This window comes from Pezoporus occidentalis, unplaced genomic scaffold, assembly GCF_034315485.1.
Source record: "Pezoporus occidentalis ecotype Australia unplaced genomic scaffold, CSIRO_AGI_Poc_V1 ctg9, whole genome shotgun sequence".
In the NCBI taxonomy this organism is placed as follows: Eukaryota; Metazoa; Chordata; class Aves; order Psittaciformes; family Psittacidae; genus Pezoporus; species Pezoporus occidentalis.
This window is the reverse complement of record NW_026916262.1, coordinates 4,892,628-4,912,236: the sequence shown is the minus strand read 5'-3', so window position 1 is coordinate 4,912,236 and position 19,609 is coordinate 4,892,628. Positions and strand designations below refer to the sequence as shown.

At 42.1% G+C, this 19,609-nt stretch overlaps 1 protein-coding gene across 14 annotated transcripts in view; it reads left to right on the top strand.

Annotated features, from left to right (window-relative positions):
* Positions 1-19,609, top strand: part of DYNC1I1 (dynein cytoplasmic 1 intermediate chain 1) — a 192,323-nt gene that overhangs the window by 112,968 nt on the left and 59,746 nt on the right. For all 14 annotated transcript variants that reach the window (XM_062605072.1, XM_062605068.1, XM_062605082.1 and 11 more), the window contains one exon: positions 6,873-6,998. In XM_062605072.1, the coding sequence (XP_062461056.1) occupies positions 6,873-6,998 (126 nt within the window). The remainder of the gene's footprint in view (positions 1-6,872; positions 6,999-19,609) is intronic.

Genomic DNA, 19,609 nt, shown 5'->3' with positions numbered 1-19,609 from the left:
AGACTCTGTTCTGAGGTCCACAATGCAGGAGGGCATAGACTTGAAAAATGTGAATTCAAGCCATTCTGACTAGTTGGTCCCCAACCCAGCGTGAGGTGTGCCCTGGTGTGGGTAGCAAAGATGTTACAGATGTAGCTCAGCCCAGTGCTAAGAGCAAGCTTTGCTTAGCCTAACCTTAGAAGTAGCTGCGGTTTCAGCACCAAGTTAGATCTGCATGTGGGCATAGTTTGTGTTTAAGGCTAAGTATGTAAATGGTGGGTGCAGGCTGGAGAGAAGCAGTGGATAAGGAGCGCAGTGACTCTCACATCCGCCCTTCTCTCCTTCCTCTTGAAATGGCAGCAGGGCTGCTTCCATCTCTCTGAGTAGTTTTCAGGTAAGGTGACAGCTGACCATGCAGGATGTGGCAGGCTGCAGGGAGGAGAGGAGCTGGAGGGTCCCACCAAGCATTGCTGATAGGCACTGGCAGGTCTAGCTGTCTGGCCAGGTGTGGTGCACAACAGTCATCTGCAGAGAGGCTTCTTGTAATATCCAGCTTGCGCCCCATGTGCGAAATGAAGGATTTAAATCTTTGCTTTCATACACAATATCAGCTTAACAACAGGTATGCACTGCCGTGCCGTGGGTGGCCTTTAAGCACATATGGATTTCCACGGAAATCAAATATAAGCCTGAGGAAACACTTATCTTAGGTTGTTCACTTGTTCAGGGGCTGGAAATTACATGGAATTCTTATCTGATATTTTCCTAACAGGCAGCTCTTACTGTATTCCCAGGGCAGCAAGAAGAAAAGCCGCCTCAGAAGAGCACTGCCAAATGTAATTGCTCAGCCCCTGGGGCTCGAAGGCATGTTCTACTTCCCACCTCTTTGTTCCAGGGTGGCCCCTCCTGCCTTCCCCTCCGTTAACTCCTCATGCTCAGCTCCCTGGCACCCCAGCAGGGGCTTCTCCACCCCGGCAGCTTCTCCATGCTGTGGGGCTTCTGCTTGTCCCCCTGTGATAGCTTGGGAGTAGGGATTAGCCTCCTCTCTTGCGTGCTTTGAGGTATATCACGTGGCAGGAGCTGGAGCTGGACAGATGTATTTCACCTAACCGCTAGCTCCGCTTCGCTCCCATGCTTCAGGACATGGCAGTGTCCCATATGTTGAAGGACAACTTGAATAATCATGGGAACTGCAGAACACATTGCTCAATTGTCTGTGATAAAGCTGTTGCTGCAAAACAGCCTGGAGTCAGACAGAAGCTTGATCAAACAAAGGACCTTGATGCATTGATAAAGCAAGTTATTCTGTTTTCAGTCACATGTAAAATACAGTCCCAAACTTGTGGAATCATTCACACTATTAAAGCCAACCCACTAGCCCCCTGATTCTTTTGCAGAGAAAAGGGAAAATGGCTTAGATGCGTCAATAATGGTCTAAGGGAAAGACTGAACAGACAGTGTAAACAGAGAGAGCGGGATCACCTTGTTCTGTCCATGAGAAGGTAATCTTAGCTCATCTAAAGCTAAGAAAACCACAGTCTCAGGGATACTCAAGGCCACTTCCCAAGCACCATTTCCTTGTTGTTTTCAGTTGTATTCACAAGACATCTAGGCACCTGGTGAGGACTGAAACTCTGTAAATGCAAGTAGCTTGAGTGAAGCACTAAATGTGCAACACCAGCATGGCATTAGGGTGCTGCTCTTAGCTCTGGTTTCTTTAAAGTCAAAAAACCTCATAATGGTGTTGCCCAGCAAGGTATGACCCCAGCATCTGTGTAAACTTGAAACTGTATTTACAGTAAGATGCATAAACTGTGATTGCAAAACCTACGTATAGACCAGCAAGATTTGAGCCAGTGTTTGTTTATGGCCAGACATGCTGCCAATCAGAACATGCTTGCTAAACTTTCCAGGAGCGAGAACCAACCCCAACATGTTTCTAAATTTGTGCTTCAGACCTGGTCACACACCCTACCTGGCTGCAATCATTCTGGTAGAAGGACTTGTTGCTTCTACCTGCCAAGGTATCTACCCCTTCATGGGTGCAGGCTTAGCTGCTCGTGTGAATGGTACCTAACCTGTTCGGCCAAAACAAGATGCCCTGACAAAAGCCTGCTGCATATGCTGTTTACTTGGACCTACACCAATGCAGAATGAAAAGGTCCAAGGAAGAAGCTGAGCTCAATGTTCAGAGGTGGTTGTGATCTCTGTCACAAGAGAGAGAAATAGGTGAGATGGATGAGAGCAGTGGAGGGCAGGCTGACACAACCTGTGCCAGCACAGCCTGTGTCCAGAGAGGTGGTGTCTCAGGTGTGGCGTTAAACCACTCTTAAGTATCTCTCTTTTCTTGAAGTCTGCTGCATGCTCTAAATCCTGTACAAGTGGTGTGGGTGCTAAACTGCCCTCGCAAACTATGCCAGCAGCCTGGGTCTGCTGCATTGTAGGTACAACCCAGTCAGAGCTGCCTCAGAATGGGAAAGAAGTGGCTATGGTAGCCACATGTCATTGCTGGTTTTCCCACATGTGGGTACAGGCTCACTTGGAATGGTGAACTTAAATAGTAAAATCATCAGCTCCATGATGTATTATCCATGGAAGTGTGCACAAAGTGACAAAGAGCAGCTGCTGATGGTAAAAGTTATAGCTGCGCACATTATTTCTTCCAAATTGATTTTGAGAGCAGAGAGGTTCAAACCCCAGTACTAATAAGGGAGAGGCAGGGGGGTTATAATTGGTAAAATGCCTGTTATGGACCAAATTGGAGCAATGTAGAGATATCCCAGCTGCTCCAGCCAATGAGCCAGCTTCATTTGGAGCTTGGCTCAGATGCCTCTATACAAATGCCCATAGCATGGAGAACAAACAAGAGGAATTAGAGATGTGTGCATGTCTACGGGGATATTATATAATAGGCACACAGAAACATGGTGGGATGGCTCCTACGACTGGAGTGTTGGAATGGAAGGTGACAGGCTCTTTAGGAAGGACAGGCCTGGCAGGCGGGAGGGGGAGTTGCCCTTTATGTTAGGGATAGGCTGGAGAGTATGGAACTCTGTCTGGGGACAGGTGAGCAGTCCACAGAGAGTTTGTGGGTCAGGGTTAAAGGGAATATAGCTATGGGAGACATTACTGTGGGGATGTGTTACAGACCGCCTGATCAAGGAGAACCTGCGGATGAAGCACTATAGACAGATAGGAAAAGCCTCACGCTCGCAGGCCCTTGTTCTCATGGGTGACTTCAACCACCCTGACATCTGTTGGAACAATGGTATGGCCTGGCACAAGCAATCCAGGAGGTTCCTCTATTATGTAGAAGACAATTTCCTTCTGCAAGTAATAGAGGAGCTGACAAGGAGAGGTGCCATGCTTGACCTTGTGCTCACCAACAGAGAAGGGCTCATTGGAAATGTGATGTTCCAGGGCAGCCTTGGGTGCAGCGATCATGAGATGCTCGAATTTGAGATCCTCAGGACAGTGAGAAGAGCATGCAGCAAGCTCACTGCCCTGGACTTCAAGAGAGCAGACTTTGGCCTCTTCAGGAACCGGCTTAGTAGGTTCCATGGGATACAGCCCTAGAGGGCAGAGGGGCCCAAGACTGTTGGTTGATATTCAAGGATCACCTGCTGCAAGCTCAGGAGTGTTGCATCCCAGCTAGAAGGAAGTGCAGCAGGAGGGCCAGGAGACCCTTGGATGGATAAGGAGCTCCTGAGGAAAATTCAAATGAAAAAAGAGGCTTACAATAAGTGGAAGCAAGGACAGGTGGCATGGGAAGAGTACAGGGGTGTTGTCCGGGAACCTAGGGACCAGGTTAGGAAAGCTAAGGCCCAGTTAGAATTAAACTAGGCTAGAGGTATTAAAGATAACAGGAAGGGATTCTACAGGTACATAGCAAATAAAAAACAGACTAGGGACAACATAGGCCCCCTCAGGAAGCTCTTGGGAGAACTGGCTACACAGGATTTGGAGAAGGCTGAGGTTCTGAATGACTTCTTTGCCTCAGTCTTCACTGGCAAAGGCTCTGACTGCACCACCCAAGTCTTGGAAGGCAGATGCAGGGACTGTGAGAATGAAGACCTTGCACCCACTGTAGGAGAGGATCTGGTTCGAGACCATCTTAAAAATCTGAATGTGCACAAGTCCATGGGTCCTGATGAGATCCATCCACGGGTCCTGAAGGAGCTGGTGAATGAAATTGTGAAGCCGCTGGCCATCATATTTGAGAAATCATGGCAGTCAGGTGAAGTTCCTGATGACTGGAAAAAGGGAAATATAACCCCCATTTTCAAGAAGGGGAAAATGGATGACCCGGGGAATTACAGAGCAGTCAGTCTCACCTCTGTGCCTGGCAAAATCTTGGAGCAGATTCTCCTGGAAGGCATGCTAAGGCACATGAAAATCAACAAGGTGCTTGGTGACAGCCAGCATGGCTTCACTAAGGGGAAATCCTGCCTGACCAATTTGGTGGCCTTCTATGATGTGGCTACAGAACTGATGGACAGGGGTAGAGCAGTTGATGTCATCTACCTGTACTTGTGCAAAGCGTTCAACACTGTCCCACACGACATCCTTGTCTCTAAATTGGAGTGACATCAATTTGATGGATGGACCACTCGGTGGATAAAGAACTGGCTGGATGGCCGCATGCAAAGAGTTGTGGTCAATGGCTCAATGTCCAGCTGGAGACCAGTAACGAGTGGCGTCCCTCAGGGATCAGTGTTGGGACCGGTCTTGTTTAACATCTTTGTCGCTGGACATGGACAGTGGGATTGAGTGCGCCCTCAGCAAGTTTGCTGATGACACCAAGCTGTGTGGTTCAGTTGATACGTTGGAGGGAAGGAATGCCATCCAGAGGGACCTTGACATGCTTGTGAGGTGGGTTGATGCCAGCCTCATGAAGTTTAACCATGCCAAGTGCAAGGTCCTACACCTGGGTCGGAGCAATCCCAGGCACAGCTACAGGTTGGGCAGAGAAGAGATTCAGAGCAGCCCTAAAGAGAAGGATTTGGGGGTGTTGGTTGATAAGAAAATGAACATGGGCCGGCTTCAGTGTGCGCTTGCAGCCCAGAAAGCCAACCGTATCCTGGGCTGCATCAAAAGGAGCGTGACCAGCAGGTTGAAGGAGGTGATCCTGCCCCTCTACTCTGCTCTTCTGAGACCTCAGTTGGAGTATTGTGTGCAGTTCTGGTGTCCTCAACATAAAAAGGACATGGAACTGTTGGAACAAGTCCAGAGAAGGGCCACAAGGATGATCAGGGGACTGGAGCACCTCCCGTATGAAGACAGGCTGAGAAAGTTGGGGCTATTCAGCCAGGAGAAGAGAAGGCTGCATGGAGACCTCATAGCAGCCTTCCAGTATCTGAAGGGGGCCTATAGGGATGCTGGAGAGGGACTCTTCATTAGAGATTGTAGTGATAGGACAAGCGGTAATGGGTTAAAACTTAAACAGGGGAAGTTTAGATTGGATACAAGAAGGAAATTCTTTCCTGTTAGGGTGGTGAGGCACTGGAATGGGTTGCCCAGGGAGGTTGTGAATGCTCCATCCCTGGCAGTGTTCAAGACCAGGTTGGACGAGGCCTTGGGTGATATGATTTAGCGTAAGGTGTCCCTGCCCATGGCAGGGGGCTTGGAACTAGATGATCTTAAGGTCCTTTCCAACCCTAATTATTCTATGGTTCTATGATTCTAAATTCACAGCTCCCAATAGCACTATTGGTAGTTTCTTTGTCCTACTTCTTTTACATCTACCAGCTGCATTGTCCCCATGTAAAGTGGTGAATGGTTTGGCAGGAATTTACCTGGAAGAGACAAAAAGGTGACAATGATTTGCAGAGATCATTGAGAAATTTTGAGGGAAAGAATTCCATAAGCTCCTCTGCCTTACTTTGACTATTCAGAGGACAGAGGCTAACAGAGGTGCCTAGTGTCAGACACAGAGTGGATAACTGGGTGCTATTGCATAGGCAGAAAGTAATTTGTGTTTTGCGGGCAAATTGTTACTTCTCATGGTGTTTTGAAATCATATAAGGTTGTCAACAGAATGTGAATATTTGATTTATGGTATTGTGTGTTATGGAGGTTGGACTAGATGACCTTTGAAGGTCCCTTCCAACCCAAACTGTTCTATGATTCTATATAGACACATGTATAAACAGAGCAAGCATATGTGTGAGTTGCATATCTACTTCTAAACAGCAGTGGATAATGGGTGTGCAAGAAAATATGGATCTGATTTTAGAGTGCTCATTGCATCAATCTTACTGAGTCAGTGGAATCTGAGGTCACCCTGTGCTTTACAAAATGACCTCAGCATCTTGCAAAATTGAGCTTCTGTGAAGAAAATGTTTTGCTTGCTATTTGAATCATCAAGAAGAGCTTTCAAGTTTATTCTATGCATAAGTGAAAAGGAAGGGTGCATAATGAAATGAGTTTTCAGGAATGCTGAAAAAAACTGTGAATTTCAAAATAAAAGCAAGTCAATGCTGTGGTCATAGTTTTTTTCATTATCAAAATTAATTAAGACGATGGTTTGTCCCTAAAGAAATGGTTAAGTAAATACATTAGAATTACTCAAGCTTTCAGATTTTTCCTCTTCTTTGCTTTGCATTCTATTTATGAATATCCTGTTTGATGTTTTTACTGAGAATTACCTGCAGAAAATAACATTGCCTTTGTGGTATATGAGAATAACTGCTAGAAACCAAGGAGCAGGGGCTTTAAGGATGTCAGGGACAAGTAAAATATAAAATCAAAATGAAGCTGAATACTATGATTGGACTAGTGTGTATTATAATTAAAACCAGATATTGCATATTTAGTGTAGATTATTTCTGTCTCATCTGGTTTTCCATAGATTCTTCATCATCTGTCTTACTTCATTTGCTTTTTCTTTCTAGTACCCTGAGTTGATGGTTGCATCTTATAACAATAATGAAGATGCTCCACATGAGCCTGATGGGGTAGCCTTGGTATGGAACATGAAGTTCAAGAAAACCACACCAGAATATGTTTTCCATTGTCAGGTAAGACTGAGGAAGCCATTAATTTCATGCTAGACAAACCAGTTTACTACATGATGCATCTTTCCAATGTTTATATGAAGGGGTTGAGGTTAAAAATCGGCATTTTTGGAAAAAGTACAAGTGGCAATCCAATGGTTTTAGAAGGCAACCAGCCTTCTCAAACAATACTGAAAGCCTGTCAGGGCTGCATGTCATTCTTTGTCTATTTAAAACAGTCCCTAGGAGATTTAGTTTATAAAGCCCTTGCACTTATGAAGTAACTGTGGTGTACCACTTCCTCATCCAGGCAGCAGCATATGCTTTCCCACCCACGTTAGCTTCCTTGCGTCCTTTTGCACTCCAAGCTGCCTACCCTTCCTTTGGTTCTGCTCAATATCATGTTTTGCCTTTAAAACTGAGAAGTACACTTTGCATTTCAGGGCATGTGTCTTACTAACAGCACCATAAAAATGGTCTTGGTTACAAGGACTACTCCACCAGTTACTGTTTGACTGCCCTTTAGGTTATTAAACCAGTGCTTCACTTGACTCAGGGCTACTTTATGATCATGCTATTTTACATGTTTATGGGCAGCTCAAATATAGGTGGGTGTTTTATTTCTGTAGGTCTGTTTACTCCTCTTTTGCCGCTGCTTTTGAGTGTGAAGTGGCAGAGCCTTGTATTGACGAAATGTCAATTTCTCATTGGTTCTATCTCCATCAAACTGTCCAAACTGTGGAGCAGGGCTTGGGCCAAATTTCCAACCTCTTCATTAATATCCTTTTGTGGTAATTAAATACAGGAAGTGGTATTCAAAAAGCCATATGGAAAAGTTTCAGCAAGTAGAACTTAACAATCAGAGATTAGTAAAATGCAGATTATTCTGCGGTAAAAAATTGCTTCTCTTGGAAGGATATGTATTACCTGGCTAATTGTGTAAGCTAAGTGTCATTTTACATTCAAGGACCAAACATCTTTTTGAACTAAACTTATGTTTGGACTTGGGTACATTATCAGATATAACATAGTGGGAGGGAGTTGCTGGAATTGAAGTTACCGCTTCAACCCGATTAAGTAACCTTTAATTCTGGGCATGTTTTTCTAATTTGCTATACTGAAAAACAACTTCACAAGGAATCTAGGCCTGCACAGCAAATATGCCATACAGATTTATATACATATATATGTATGTGTGTGTGCGTACTACCTTTGAAATGAGAACTTGTATTTTTCTGGATATCATATTCAGCAGACAGATGTGTTCTTTCAGACTGCTTAAGATGTTAGCTCAGATCCCATGTTCAAATTCTTCTAGGACGCACATGCAGCTTAACATGAAACAAAAAAATACTCAAGAGGAGAGATTGCCCATAGTCCTTCAACTAGATTGATTTCGCAAGATAATAACCAGATTCATGGTAGCCCTTCCGAGTACACAAAGGCGAGATTGACTGCAGACATAACAATGAGCTCTGCTAACTAAAAATTCTATCTAGTTTTAAAAGCAGGTACACTTAAGCAAGGGAGGTATCATTCACTAAATTGGAAGTTTTGAGACAGGCTATACTCTCCATTAGAAAAATATATGTACGACGAAGTCAGGGTGAGAGATTTGTCCTGGCTATGCTTCTAATTCTTCCATTAAATTGGATGGCCACTTTTTTAGAACCGGAACCTTAAAAACTGAGAATTGAAAGACACATAAAACATTGTGCTTTCACATGCATTCTGGATTCATCATCTTCTAGTAAAATGAAACCAGTTCTTCTGTCCATGGGAAGTACTTATTTTCTTGGTCAAACTGTCCACAGATAATTTGCATTATAAGCCCATTACAAGTTGGAACCGGGTTTGAACCACCATTATGGGGCTTCTGACATATGGAATGTTTTCTGCATCTCAGGTCAGATGGGGATACCCACATGGGATTAAATAGGGAAGCAAAAAGCGTGAGACTTGGTCTTTTGAACAAAGGTTTTGTCCTGACTCAGATGGAAAATAAGAAAAAAATTAGCTCAGAGTCTGGTATTCAGTTCTGTAGATCATCATGTTATTCTGTTAGTGAAAGCTAAGTGTATTATTAGTCAGCCCCATATCGTTTCTATTACCATTTTGCAAGAGAAACATTCCCTTACTCACTCCTGATTCAGTCAGTTCTCTAGGTCTTCTGTAAGACAGGCTCAATTTTAATTCTGAAATACATGACCTTATAACAGTCTAGCCCAGTATCTAGAGGTGAACACACACCTTATCATTACAGCCTGGTTGCCCAGATATGATGCACGCAGTACTTTGAGCGTCTTTTCCTCATAGACTTCTCTTTTCCTTTCCAAAGACTTTCTGTAAAAACATGGGTCTTAATAAATACTGTATGGTGCAGACTAATAGACCTTTTGCCTTTCAATATGTGGTCTCACAGACTGAGATACAAGCAAGTAGAAATTCATTTCAGGTGTGACTGTCAAGGAACTCATGCAAGCCACTTCTGAGAAGCCAAATTAATAAATAGGTTTAAAAGCCATTTCTGAGGAACTTCTAAGAAATTGTACCTCAGAAGTTCAGATAACATCAATAGAAATAGAGACATGAAACGTCTCTGGACAGCTGAAGAGCTGACTGAACTTCAGCAAACGGAACTTCAGATGCCTCTTATGCATATCTGGTAAATTCTTGAAGCTTGGAACTGTAATGTTTTTCTGTCTTTCCTGATACATTACACAGATTTAAGTGAGATAATTATGGTGGGATTTCTTAATTTTCTTTATGTCTTTCTGTGACTTTTTGTAATCTTGCACAGGATCATTGAAATTGTCGTAATCAGAAGAGGCTTTCCCAGTGCCTCCACTGAAAGTTGGCAGAACCCACGCGCTTCAACCAAAGCTGTCTATCAGCCATGGTAGATAATGATGCAAAAATCTACCAGCAATGTTTTTTCCTAATTTCAATCAGCAAAACAATTGATTTAAGTCCTCAAACATGAGGTATTATGCATTCTGGAAATATGACATTCTTGCCCAATTTAAAGTCATATTAAGTTGTTGGCTTTTTTGTAGGTCATAATAAATTTCATAGCTTTAGAATATGTTTTGCTACAAATTCTGGGTTCAATTTTAGTTAATATGCATTAAGGAGAAAAAAACTATCAGCCAAGTGGACTTGTTTATTTATTAATTCATATGAACCGCCATATGATCTATCAGATCTTTTCTAAACAAAACTGGTTTCTACTCTTTCCTCCTGTGGAATATTCCTTTTCTTCTACTCGTTTTATTTTTGCCCTTCTTTGGGTTTTTAGATTTCTACTTTATTCAGTGATGTGCTGACAGTATTTTAGCTGGGACTCTAGCAGATTTTTTCCTCTATAGCTCATCATACATCTCTTTACCACAGGGTTAGAAATGGGAAAGCAAAAAATAGTGAGGGATTGGGCAATTTGTTCATTTATTTTCCTATGCAAGCAAAAAAAAATGTTGTCTCAAGCAAAATCAAAGCAGAAAGGTGATACCATTCGCCAGAGGAATGAACACTCAATACTTTCCTTAGGTAGTGAGGGATAAATGTAACATGCAGTTAATACTGTAGAGTGCAGACTGGGAATGTCATTGCAGGGAAGAGTCAGGGACGTCCTCTGCCCACAACCTGGAGCATCACAAACTCTTGCTGTAATTCAGTGCATTCCAAAGACAAAACCCAAGCCTTTCAGAAGTACTTTATGAGGCCCTGGGTGAGTCATCCCTGGTTGGGTTGGTTTGGCAGTATCCAGAGAGGGAATGAATTCCAGCAACAACATGGAAATCACATTGACTTTCCCTTGGTTTGGTGGGAGAATTTTAAGCAGTGGTTCACACTGCTTCTCTCAGCTACTGTTGGTCTGCGTTTTGGTGGGGATGGCAAGCCCTAAAATAGTATGGCATGGTTATTGATTATATGACCCAACATGAGCTCAATCCTATATCAGTTTATGCAATGCATGGAGCTGGCCTGAATTACTCATTGCTAGAGTAGCATCAACAATACTTCTCAGTCTTTCTTAGAAAGAAATGTCCATTGTGTGCTTTTTCACTGATCAAAAAAATTAAAATCTACATTACCCATTAATTATGAGGATTATTTGTAATGCAATGCCCATTGTTTGTGTACTGCTAGTCATCTCTGCCCACAATATTGCCTCTGTTTCCTGGTGGTCTGATCTAAGCTTTCTAAGCCAAAGTGACCTGAAGAAGTATGTGAAACTTTGCACCAACATTTCTGGTTGAGTGAGGCAAATGAGAACACAGACTGTGTTTGCAATAAATTGGCTAGTTTAAGGCTGAGCTATCATACCATTCCCTTCAGCAGGGCCTGTTAGCATGGCTGCGGCACTGCTCTTATACCAGATCTCATAGCTTTTGGGTTAGAGCTGATCTGCAGAGACACAGGTCACAAGAAAAAGAAATAATGTAGTGGACTTGGGGATATTACAAACCATTTCCTTTCTTCTGGAACTAAAGAGGGTTTATTAAAGTTGGTTGAGGTATCTGGATCTCAGCTTCAAGCATCCATCATTTCAGGAAAGGAGGCATGGGAAAAGACAGCTAAAGATATTAGTTTCATGCAAATAAACCAAACGTAATGTTGCTTTCTTTTTTTGGAGGCCTCCGCAAGTTTGATGAATTCTGCTTTACTACACCCAATCTAATGATAGCAGCAACAGAAAGAATGACTACATTGACTGCATTTTGATTTATTAGAGGTTATTTCCTGATCTATTAATTTCCTCTTTCTCAACTACGTCTTTTTCAACTGTCTCAAAAGGGCAGTGAGAAATTCAAATCTGACACTTAGAAGTAACACCATTCAGCGTATTTTTAAGGAAGGAGAGCACACGTGAAGTAGCTTTTATTTGAGGAAGCAGTAACCATTTAAGAGTTCTTTCAAGGAGTCAGATTGACTTTTAGCATAATCACAAAAAGATTTCAGCAGTATATCACTTTTAATAGCTGCAGCTATTTCTGTCCTTTTCCTAAAGTGCCATGCAGTCACATTTACTTGGCTGGTTCCATCTCTTTACCAGTCTGTCAGGTTTTTTTGTGGGATACGGGACTTGTGTTTTCTATTTTAATTTCAAGAAAAGCTGTCCATGCTTGGAAAATATTGGTGCATTGGGTACAGAAATCAGCCACTCAGCCACACCACAAAATGTTTCATTCTCCCCTAGCTTTTTTGTAGTGGCTTCTGTACACTGCCATTAAGTTATGTGTTTGACCACTCTTCATTGCTTATCCTGGTGTGGTCTTTCCTTTTTCAACTAAATGGATGGAGTCAGAAATGCATATCTTAGAATTAGATGCTCTGAGGTAAGTGAAGGCCTATATTTAGTGGCTGATGTTGGCCAGAGTTGACTTTTTTTTCCTGATTTGGTTCCTTTGTTGTTGTCTGCACTTTCAAAATCAACATAAATTCCTTCAGATGTGCTTTTTGCTCCAGCAGCCTGCCTTCTAGAGGTGCTGAGCACCCAGATCCATGAGACTTGTGTGCAGAGCAAGCTGAGGTAACAGCACGAATGACTACTCTCCTCCTTTTCCTCTTGTCCTTGAGTTTCCTTCTCTGTCTAAGCCAGACCAGAGCTCAGTCCCTCCAGAACTTTAGAAGAAAAGCAGTACTACAACAAGTTTAATTCTCAAGAAAGTATGGCTGGAATACTTAAGAAAAAATTCTCTGACAATTATGTTGGTCCTTCTCCACAAAGGATTCCTCACTTTGTTGCTGCTATCTAAGTTTCAAATAAGGATCCTGTTCTTCAGAGCCACAGAAGAAATGACATACCCTAAACTCCCTCCAAGCTTTCCAGAATTTCCGAAGTAAATCAGTCTCAGTGTCTAGTAAGAGAAGGTATCTGTGGTCAGTCTTTAAATACTGCAAATCTCAGAGAAGACACGTGGCTCTGAGCTGACTGCAAATTTAAAACAAAACAAAATCTTCATTTGAAAGAGAAAATCTTTTCCAACCTGAATTATCCTGTGACCCTATGATCGTAAACATGAATCAGATTCTACCCATTTTCATAGTAGTTCTTTGGCAAGTGGACCTCTGAATGTTTGTGAATGCCTGTGAAGATTCTGAGGCAGCTCCCATAGTGGGAATGCTGCAATACCTCTACCCAGGGACCCAAATTTGTTGGAGAATTTTTGTTACATATACCAAAATGTTGTAAAACTGACTGAAGTAGGGCTTCGTCAGAGATAAAGGGGTTCTTTTGTCTTCATTTCTGTTTCATTTCCTGCTATGCATTGTTGGTAGGATGATCTTTGTGCAGCTATGTAGACCTCTGCTGTGCCTGTTCTCCAGGACGCACTGTTGCTATGACATTTGTGACTATGTGGTCATTTGCACACTGTAATAATTCATGCAGATGCACAGGTGCACTATTTTGAATTAAAATTTGGGGGAACTTGTAACTATGCCACTGGGGGAAGAGAGCAGTTGAAATTGTTTCACAAGCCATGGGTTGCAACAAGGCATACTCATCCTGTTCTTTTTTTAGCATTTTTTTCCTCTGTTCTGTTGTGTTTGTCCAGACTGGAACATAGAAACACATAGCACAGTCTGTGCTGTGAGAATTTCAGTAAACAAGAGCCTCTTAGGTCTTTGTTTTAGGTTCTTCCTCCCATTCCCAGCTGATAACAGCTTCTTTTTTGGTTCCTTTTTTTTTTTTTTTTTGTATTGGAGCCTATACCACTTCTAGCATTTGGTGATTAAAAATAACAACCTTTTGGCCTAAAATTAGTGCTCTAATACTTGTGGAGAGATTGTGTGTGGGTCAGTAGAAGTTACACCCAAACACCCAACAACTGGATGTAGTATTTGGAAAAAGGTTTCCAATGTCTTAGGCAAGAGGACAGACCTGCATCCATCAGATTTGTACAGGGAGCCAAAGACAACCAAATATACTAGGGGCAGAGCCTTCTGTCTCCCAGATAGTACTAAAATTTAAGGCATCAGTAAGGGAGGACAGAAAACATACTGAAAATGTGAAAATGTATATTCTGTCTTAGCTGCCACAGCATCTGAGCCTGTCCTGAGATCACCAGTATGAAATGCCCCAAGTCCTGCTTTACTGCTGTTAATGCGGAACCTGCTAGCATCTGCAGTTCAAGAAAAGAAACTGCATGCTCCACGCAGCCTTTTAGTCCTAAAACCTCTTAAAAACGGACCTTATTTCTACAGAAAATCAAGTCATGGTATTTTTTCATAGCAAAAGTAAGAGAGGTAACCTTCTTCCAGGCAAGGTTGGAGATAAAACTAAGCATCATTATGCAGACTAAAAGGATGTCAGCTGGATTCGCAGTTGCATGCCTTCCCTTGGGTTTAGCTGTATCTTTCCCAATGCTTAGCAAAGCTTTTTCTATGATGACTTGGATCTATCACTATCTTGTGCAGAACCTTGAAGAGCAACACACCCATCAAAGCCAATGTGTGCATTATAACAGCATAATTGTATGCCATAGCCCATCAGCCTGTAAAATGACTGTAAAATGTAGGTGGGTGCAGTTTCCCTATTAGTAATTAGCATTCTGAATTACTTGAGGACTGTGTTTATAAAAACAAAGTCTGCTAGCAACATAATGCTCTGTTGCTTAGAGCAATGCTTAACATCGATCATCTTCCTCATTTGAAACTGAGATTTCAATTATGAATCAAAGAATTAGGAAGTGACGTGTTTGCTTGTCTTTCTTACATGGAAAATTTTAGGTGGCTTCTGCTTCAAAGCTTTTTTTGGAGGGTGTAGATTATTATATGCTTAAATGATATGCTGTCACCACTAGGAATAGCAATGTACTTTTTGTAGGTATTAAAATAGTGATTTGTAATGAATCTGTACTTACTGATGCTGTTTCTCTTCTTGAAGTTCATGTAGTCTTCCTTTCAGACCAAATATAAAGAATATGTTGGCCACTCAATATGGCAGGCATTCTTTTTTATTTTGAAGTTTCTTTGTTTTCACTAATAACTTGCGTTGTACCTTTCTGCATTGCTGGCATCTAATAAGCAATATGCAAATAATGCATTTTGCAAAAAACCCAACCTTTGAATTTGTGGCATTAGACATGCAGTGTTTTTAAACTTTAGCTAGCTAAGAAAAAAAAAAAATCTCAGTCAAAAACTATATTTCATAAGAGAAAATTATAGTGATATTGATGGTTTGCCAAAACCTCAAGCAGTGACAAAATCCACAGTGTCCTGAAAGAGATGCCTTTGCAAAACCATTCCTTTGCAGATGGCTTAGATTATTGATACTTATAAGCACATGACATTATTCTTTCAACTCAGAATTTTTTAAAACTGTGTTGATAAAAAATGCTGATTTGTCACACTATCCCAAAATTGCAGAAAAAAAAAAGCACCAAATCCTGTGTTCAATAGTTTACTAGTTGTTGATTTGGTTGCATTTCAACATGACCTAGTGTAAAATATTTTCAGAGAAAGAGAGGAAGGAAAGGAAAAAATAATATAACTTTCCTTTGATGATGTGAACATTGTGTTTTGTAGTTTTTCTTGTCTATCTGAAATTCCCACTGCTAAAGAGTTTTGGGTGAACAAGAAATGCAGCATCAGATGTGAAATCAATAAGTCACTGTGATTCTTCCACAGAATTTTTTTGCATAAGGAATATAAAACACCATGCAATTCCCTAGCTGCACTGCAAATGATGGATAAACAGCTACAGGCATGACTTTTCTGTTTGGGTTATGTAACTGTTCTCAGAGCAAGCTACTTGCAATGGAGAGTGCATTTGGTCCAAATTCGAGAAAATTATTTCACTTCATGATTTTCATCTCTGTGGGAGCTCTATGTGAGGAGTGAAGCCCCTTTCTGTGTTACCTGGCACAAAATGTGAAACAGTTACTCCTCTGAAGTGCTGTAAAAAGCCCCAGAAACCAAGAAATCCATCACTGCACTCCAGGGTACAACTGTCCTCTGCTTTAGGTTAACCTAAAGCAGAGGGCATACTTTAGGTTGTCCTCTACCCCCATGGCTGGATGACTGACAAGCACTTCCCTGAAAAGAACTTTTGTATATGGGCAACACTGATGTAATGATGATTTACGCTCCCTGCTTCCCACAAAGGGAAAGCATAGGCACGTGCTGACTGGCTGAGATACTGATATTATCCTTGGAAGATGTTTCCCATGGGGCAGAGAGAAAGAAAAAGTGCAATTATTTTAGCATGAGATGACAAGCAAATGTCCTATGTGCAAGAAGCAATATGCTTTTAAAAACTTGTCATACTGGAGGGATCAGAGTGTTTTCATTATCTCTACAATAAAATGTGCCAGGGTGCATTAAGGTCTATGAGTAATTCATTTTGATTGCTCTTATAACAAAATTTAGTATTTTTGTAGCAAAGATAAATACCGATTCTGCTGCAGTTCCATGTTGTTCATGAACATTTACTGAACCACCAGTCATTTCGTGGGGAGGACATACTTAATATTTGCTACCTCACGTTTACATCTGTAAATAAGTAGACTAAGCCCAATCTGGACTGAGTTAACAATGTATAGGAGTTGTGCAGAACTGCTCTTTTCTATGAGTTGTCTGAGGTAAATCCATTCTTCCTGTCAGGACAGTGATGCATTATAAAACATCCCATCACTAATGGGAGCAGATCACAGAATCATAGAATGGTTTGAGTTGGAACGGACCGTAAAGATCATACAGTTCCACCCCCCTGCCACCTTCCACTAGACCAAGTTGCTCAAAGCCCCATCCAACTTGGCCTTGAACACTTTCAGGATGGGGCACCCACAGCTTCTCTGAGCACCCTATGCCAGTGCCTCACCACCCTCATAATAAAAATTTCTTACTAATGTTTGATCTAAATCAAACCAATCAAACTCTTTCAGCTTAAATCCTTGTCCTATCAATACGTATCTTTGTAAAAAGTCCTTCTTCAGCTTTGTTGTAGGCTCCCTTTAGGTATTGGAAGGCTGCAGTAAGGTCTCCCTGGAGCCTTCTCTTCTCCAGGCTGAACATGCTCAATTCTCTCAGTTTGTCTTCATAGGAGAGGTGCTCCAGCCCTCTGATCATCTTCGTGGCCCTCCTCCTGGACTCGCATGAGCAGGTCCATGGATGACCCGGGCAAGCTGTTTTTTGAGAAAGATGTTACTCCAGAGGTCAGCAAATGTAAGCTGGCATAACTGTGCCGATTTATTTTAACTAAGGCTTTAACCTTGAGGCTAGAAAACCACTTGTCTCATTCCTTCCTCCTCTACCAGAATACTCATGGAAAAAAATAGCAGAAGCCAAACAGCAGAACCTTGCAGCTGAGGAAAGCAGGATGTGCAATTTCAAGAAATTAAGGTTCGTTTGGAGAAAGGGGAATAAAAGATTGGGTCTATAATGGGAAGTAGTCATCTATTCCTGCATGACTTTAGCTGCCCCCTAATGCTCTATGGGTGCAGAGCCAGGCTACTCATAGCAGAATTTGTAGAGTAATTTTTGATTGGAGACAGGCAGTGCAAAGGCAAGTCATGTTCCCGCCCTCATTCATAAATACAGGCTTGCCTGTGGTATATTCTTCATTTACACTAGAAAGCTGGTTTTGCCTCTCAGTCTCTCAATCCTCATATCTGTGTGCAATGTTTAATTAATTTTCAATTATTTCCAATTATATAGTGACACTACTTATAAGTGATACATCAGTGAAAGTGATGGATTTGGGCAAATATAATAGACTGTCAGTCTTCACTAGAAGCTACAATTAAATCAAAAAGATAAGAAAAGATTACTGTAATTATTATGACAGTGAACTGGTAGAAGTTTGCCCAAGTGACACAAGACTACAGAGTACAAAAAGCCAATTGCTTAGAAACAAGTAAAATAAGATATACTGTCATCCCTTTGCTCCCTAGCCTTAATCTGGGGAACCAAGTGACCTATCTCCAGGATCAGGCAGAACTCCATTTAGCCAAAGACTTGTAGGCTCTTTGTTAAGTAGAGCGGTCCAGTAAGTAGAAATTCCTTAATTTCTGAGCTCCCCAGGGAAAGAGAGACTTGGACATCCTAGAGCAAGTCCAGCAAAGGATATCTAAGCTAATTTAGGGACCAGAGAGCTGGGAGTACTCAGCCTGGAGAAGGCTCAAGGGGGTCTTATCAGTGTGTATAAATATCTGATGGGAAAGAAAAGAGGAAGGAGGCAGGCTCTTCTCAGTGACATCCAGTGCCAGGACAAGAGATACTGGGCACAAACTGAAATACAGGAGTTGCATTTAAACTTAAGAAAAAAAACTCTTTTACTGTGAGGGTGACTGACTACTGGCACAGGTTGCCCAGAGAGATCATGGGGTCTCCATTCATGGAGATACTCAAAACCAAAACGACGCATAGTCAACAGCAATCTGCACCGTGTTCTGAGCCAGGGGTTGGACTAGACAACAACTAGATGTGCCTTCCAACCTTGGCTGTTCAGTGAGCCTGTCTCTGACGCTTTATTATACTCCTTTTCTCTTCCCTGTCTCTGAGGTTATGCAGAAGTCAGCTGAACCATGACTGTCTAATTCTACAGAGGCTTCCCAGGACCAGCTGAACATCAGGGTTTCTTTCCTCCTCCCTGAAAGGAGGTCACTGGCTCTCAGAAATCCTGAATAAAGAAACTGCCTGATGAGGAAAAGTACTTACCAATTTGCTTGGCTGTGAGCAGGCTTTTGAGTCACTGAAGTCATGGGAATTAACTACAGTTAAGCAAATGAACTTCTGAGAAAAGATGGACTTAAGCATATAGATAAGTTCTTTCCTCAGCTGGGGCTTTAAAGTGTTCTTGTTCTGATTTGTTCAAATTGATGACCATGCCTGAGTTCTCATGGCCCATGCATTTACTGGGGGGGGATTGGACTGAGTACTGCACTTGAGATTTATCTGCAACTCCCTTATAAGCAACTGTGACTATTATGCCAAATTTCACAGGCTGAGCTGTAAATAATTGTTCTTGCAGCATCTGTACTGACTTCTAATTCGTCTGTGGCTTCACATAGTTTGATTGATCAAATGCGTGGTTTGGAGAGCTGCTGCCATAGAAACCACCAAGCTACCACTGCAGCTCAAGAAAAACTTGTGTTTCTATTCCTGTTCTCCAAGTCTGGAATTTGATATCTCTGTGTGCTCTGTAAAGTCTAACTGATATTTCCAGAACTTGCCATTAAGTGATCTTAGTTGTGCTTTCTCTTTGAAGAGACCAGGGCACCAAAATGCCAGGCAAGCCTAGCCCATACCTCCTCTCTGGGGGATCTCTTCTGCTTTTGCATAGTGTTAGATGGGAGCCACCCTGGATAGGGACTCTTGAGCTGCTGATGCCAGGTCATGGTTCTAGCAGAAAGCAGACTCTGCTTGGAGAAGAGATATGCAGCAACAAGAAGCTTAAGTCCTTAGCCCAGTGGCTGGGGTGCTTTATGAGCATGTGGCTGAGCTGCCAAGACTAGGTCTGTGGTTTATATTAGATAATATCAGAGAATAGGCAGAAGTAATTCAGGAAAAGTGACCAGAACTCCTGAATTTGTCCCTCCCAGCCGGGTTCCCCAAGCATTTGCTAGATAGGAGTGGCTTCACCTTCATAGATGCTTTTGCCTGCAGTTGCCTAACACAACGCTTAGAGA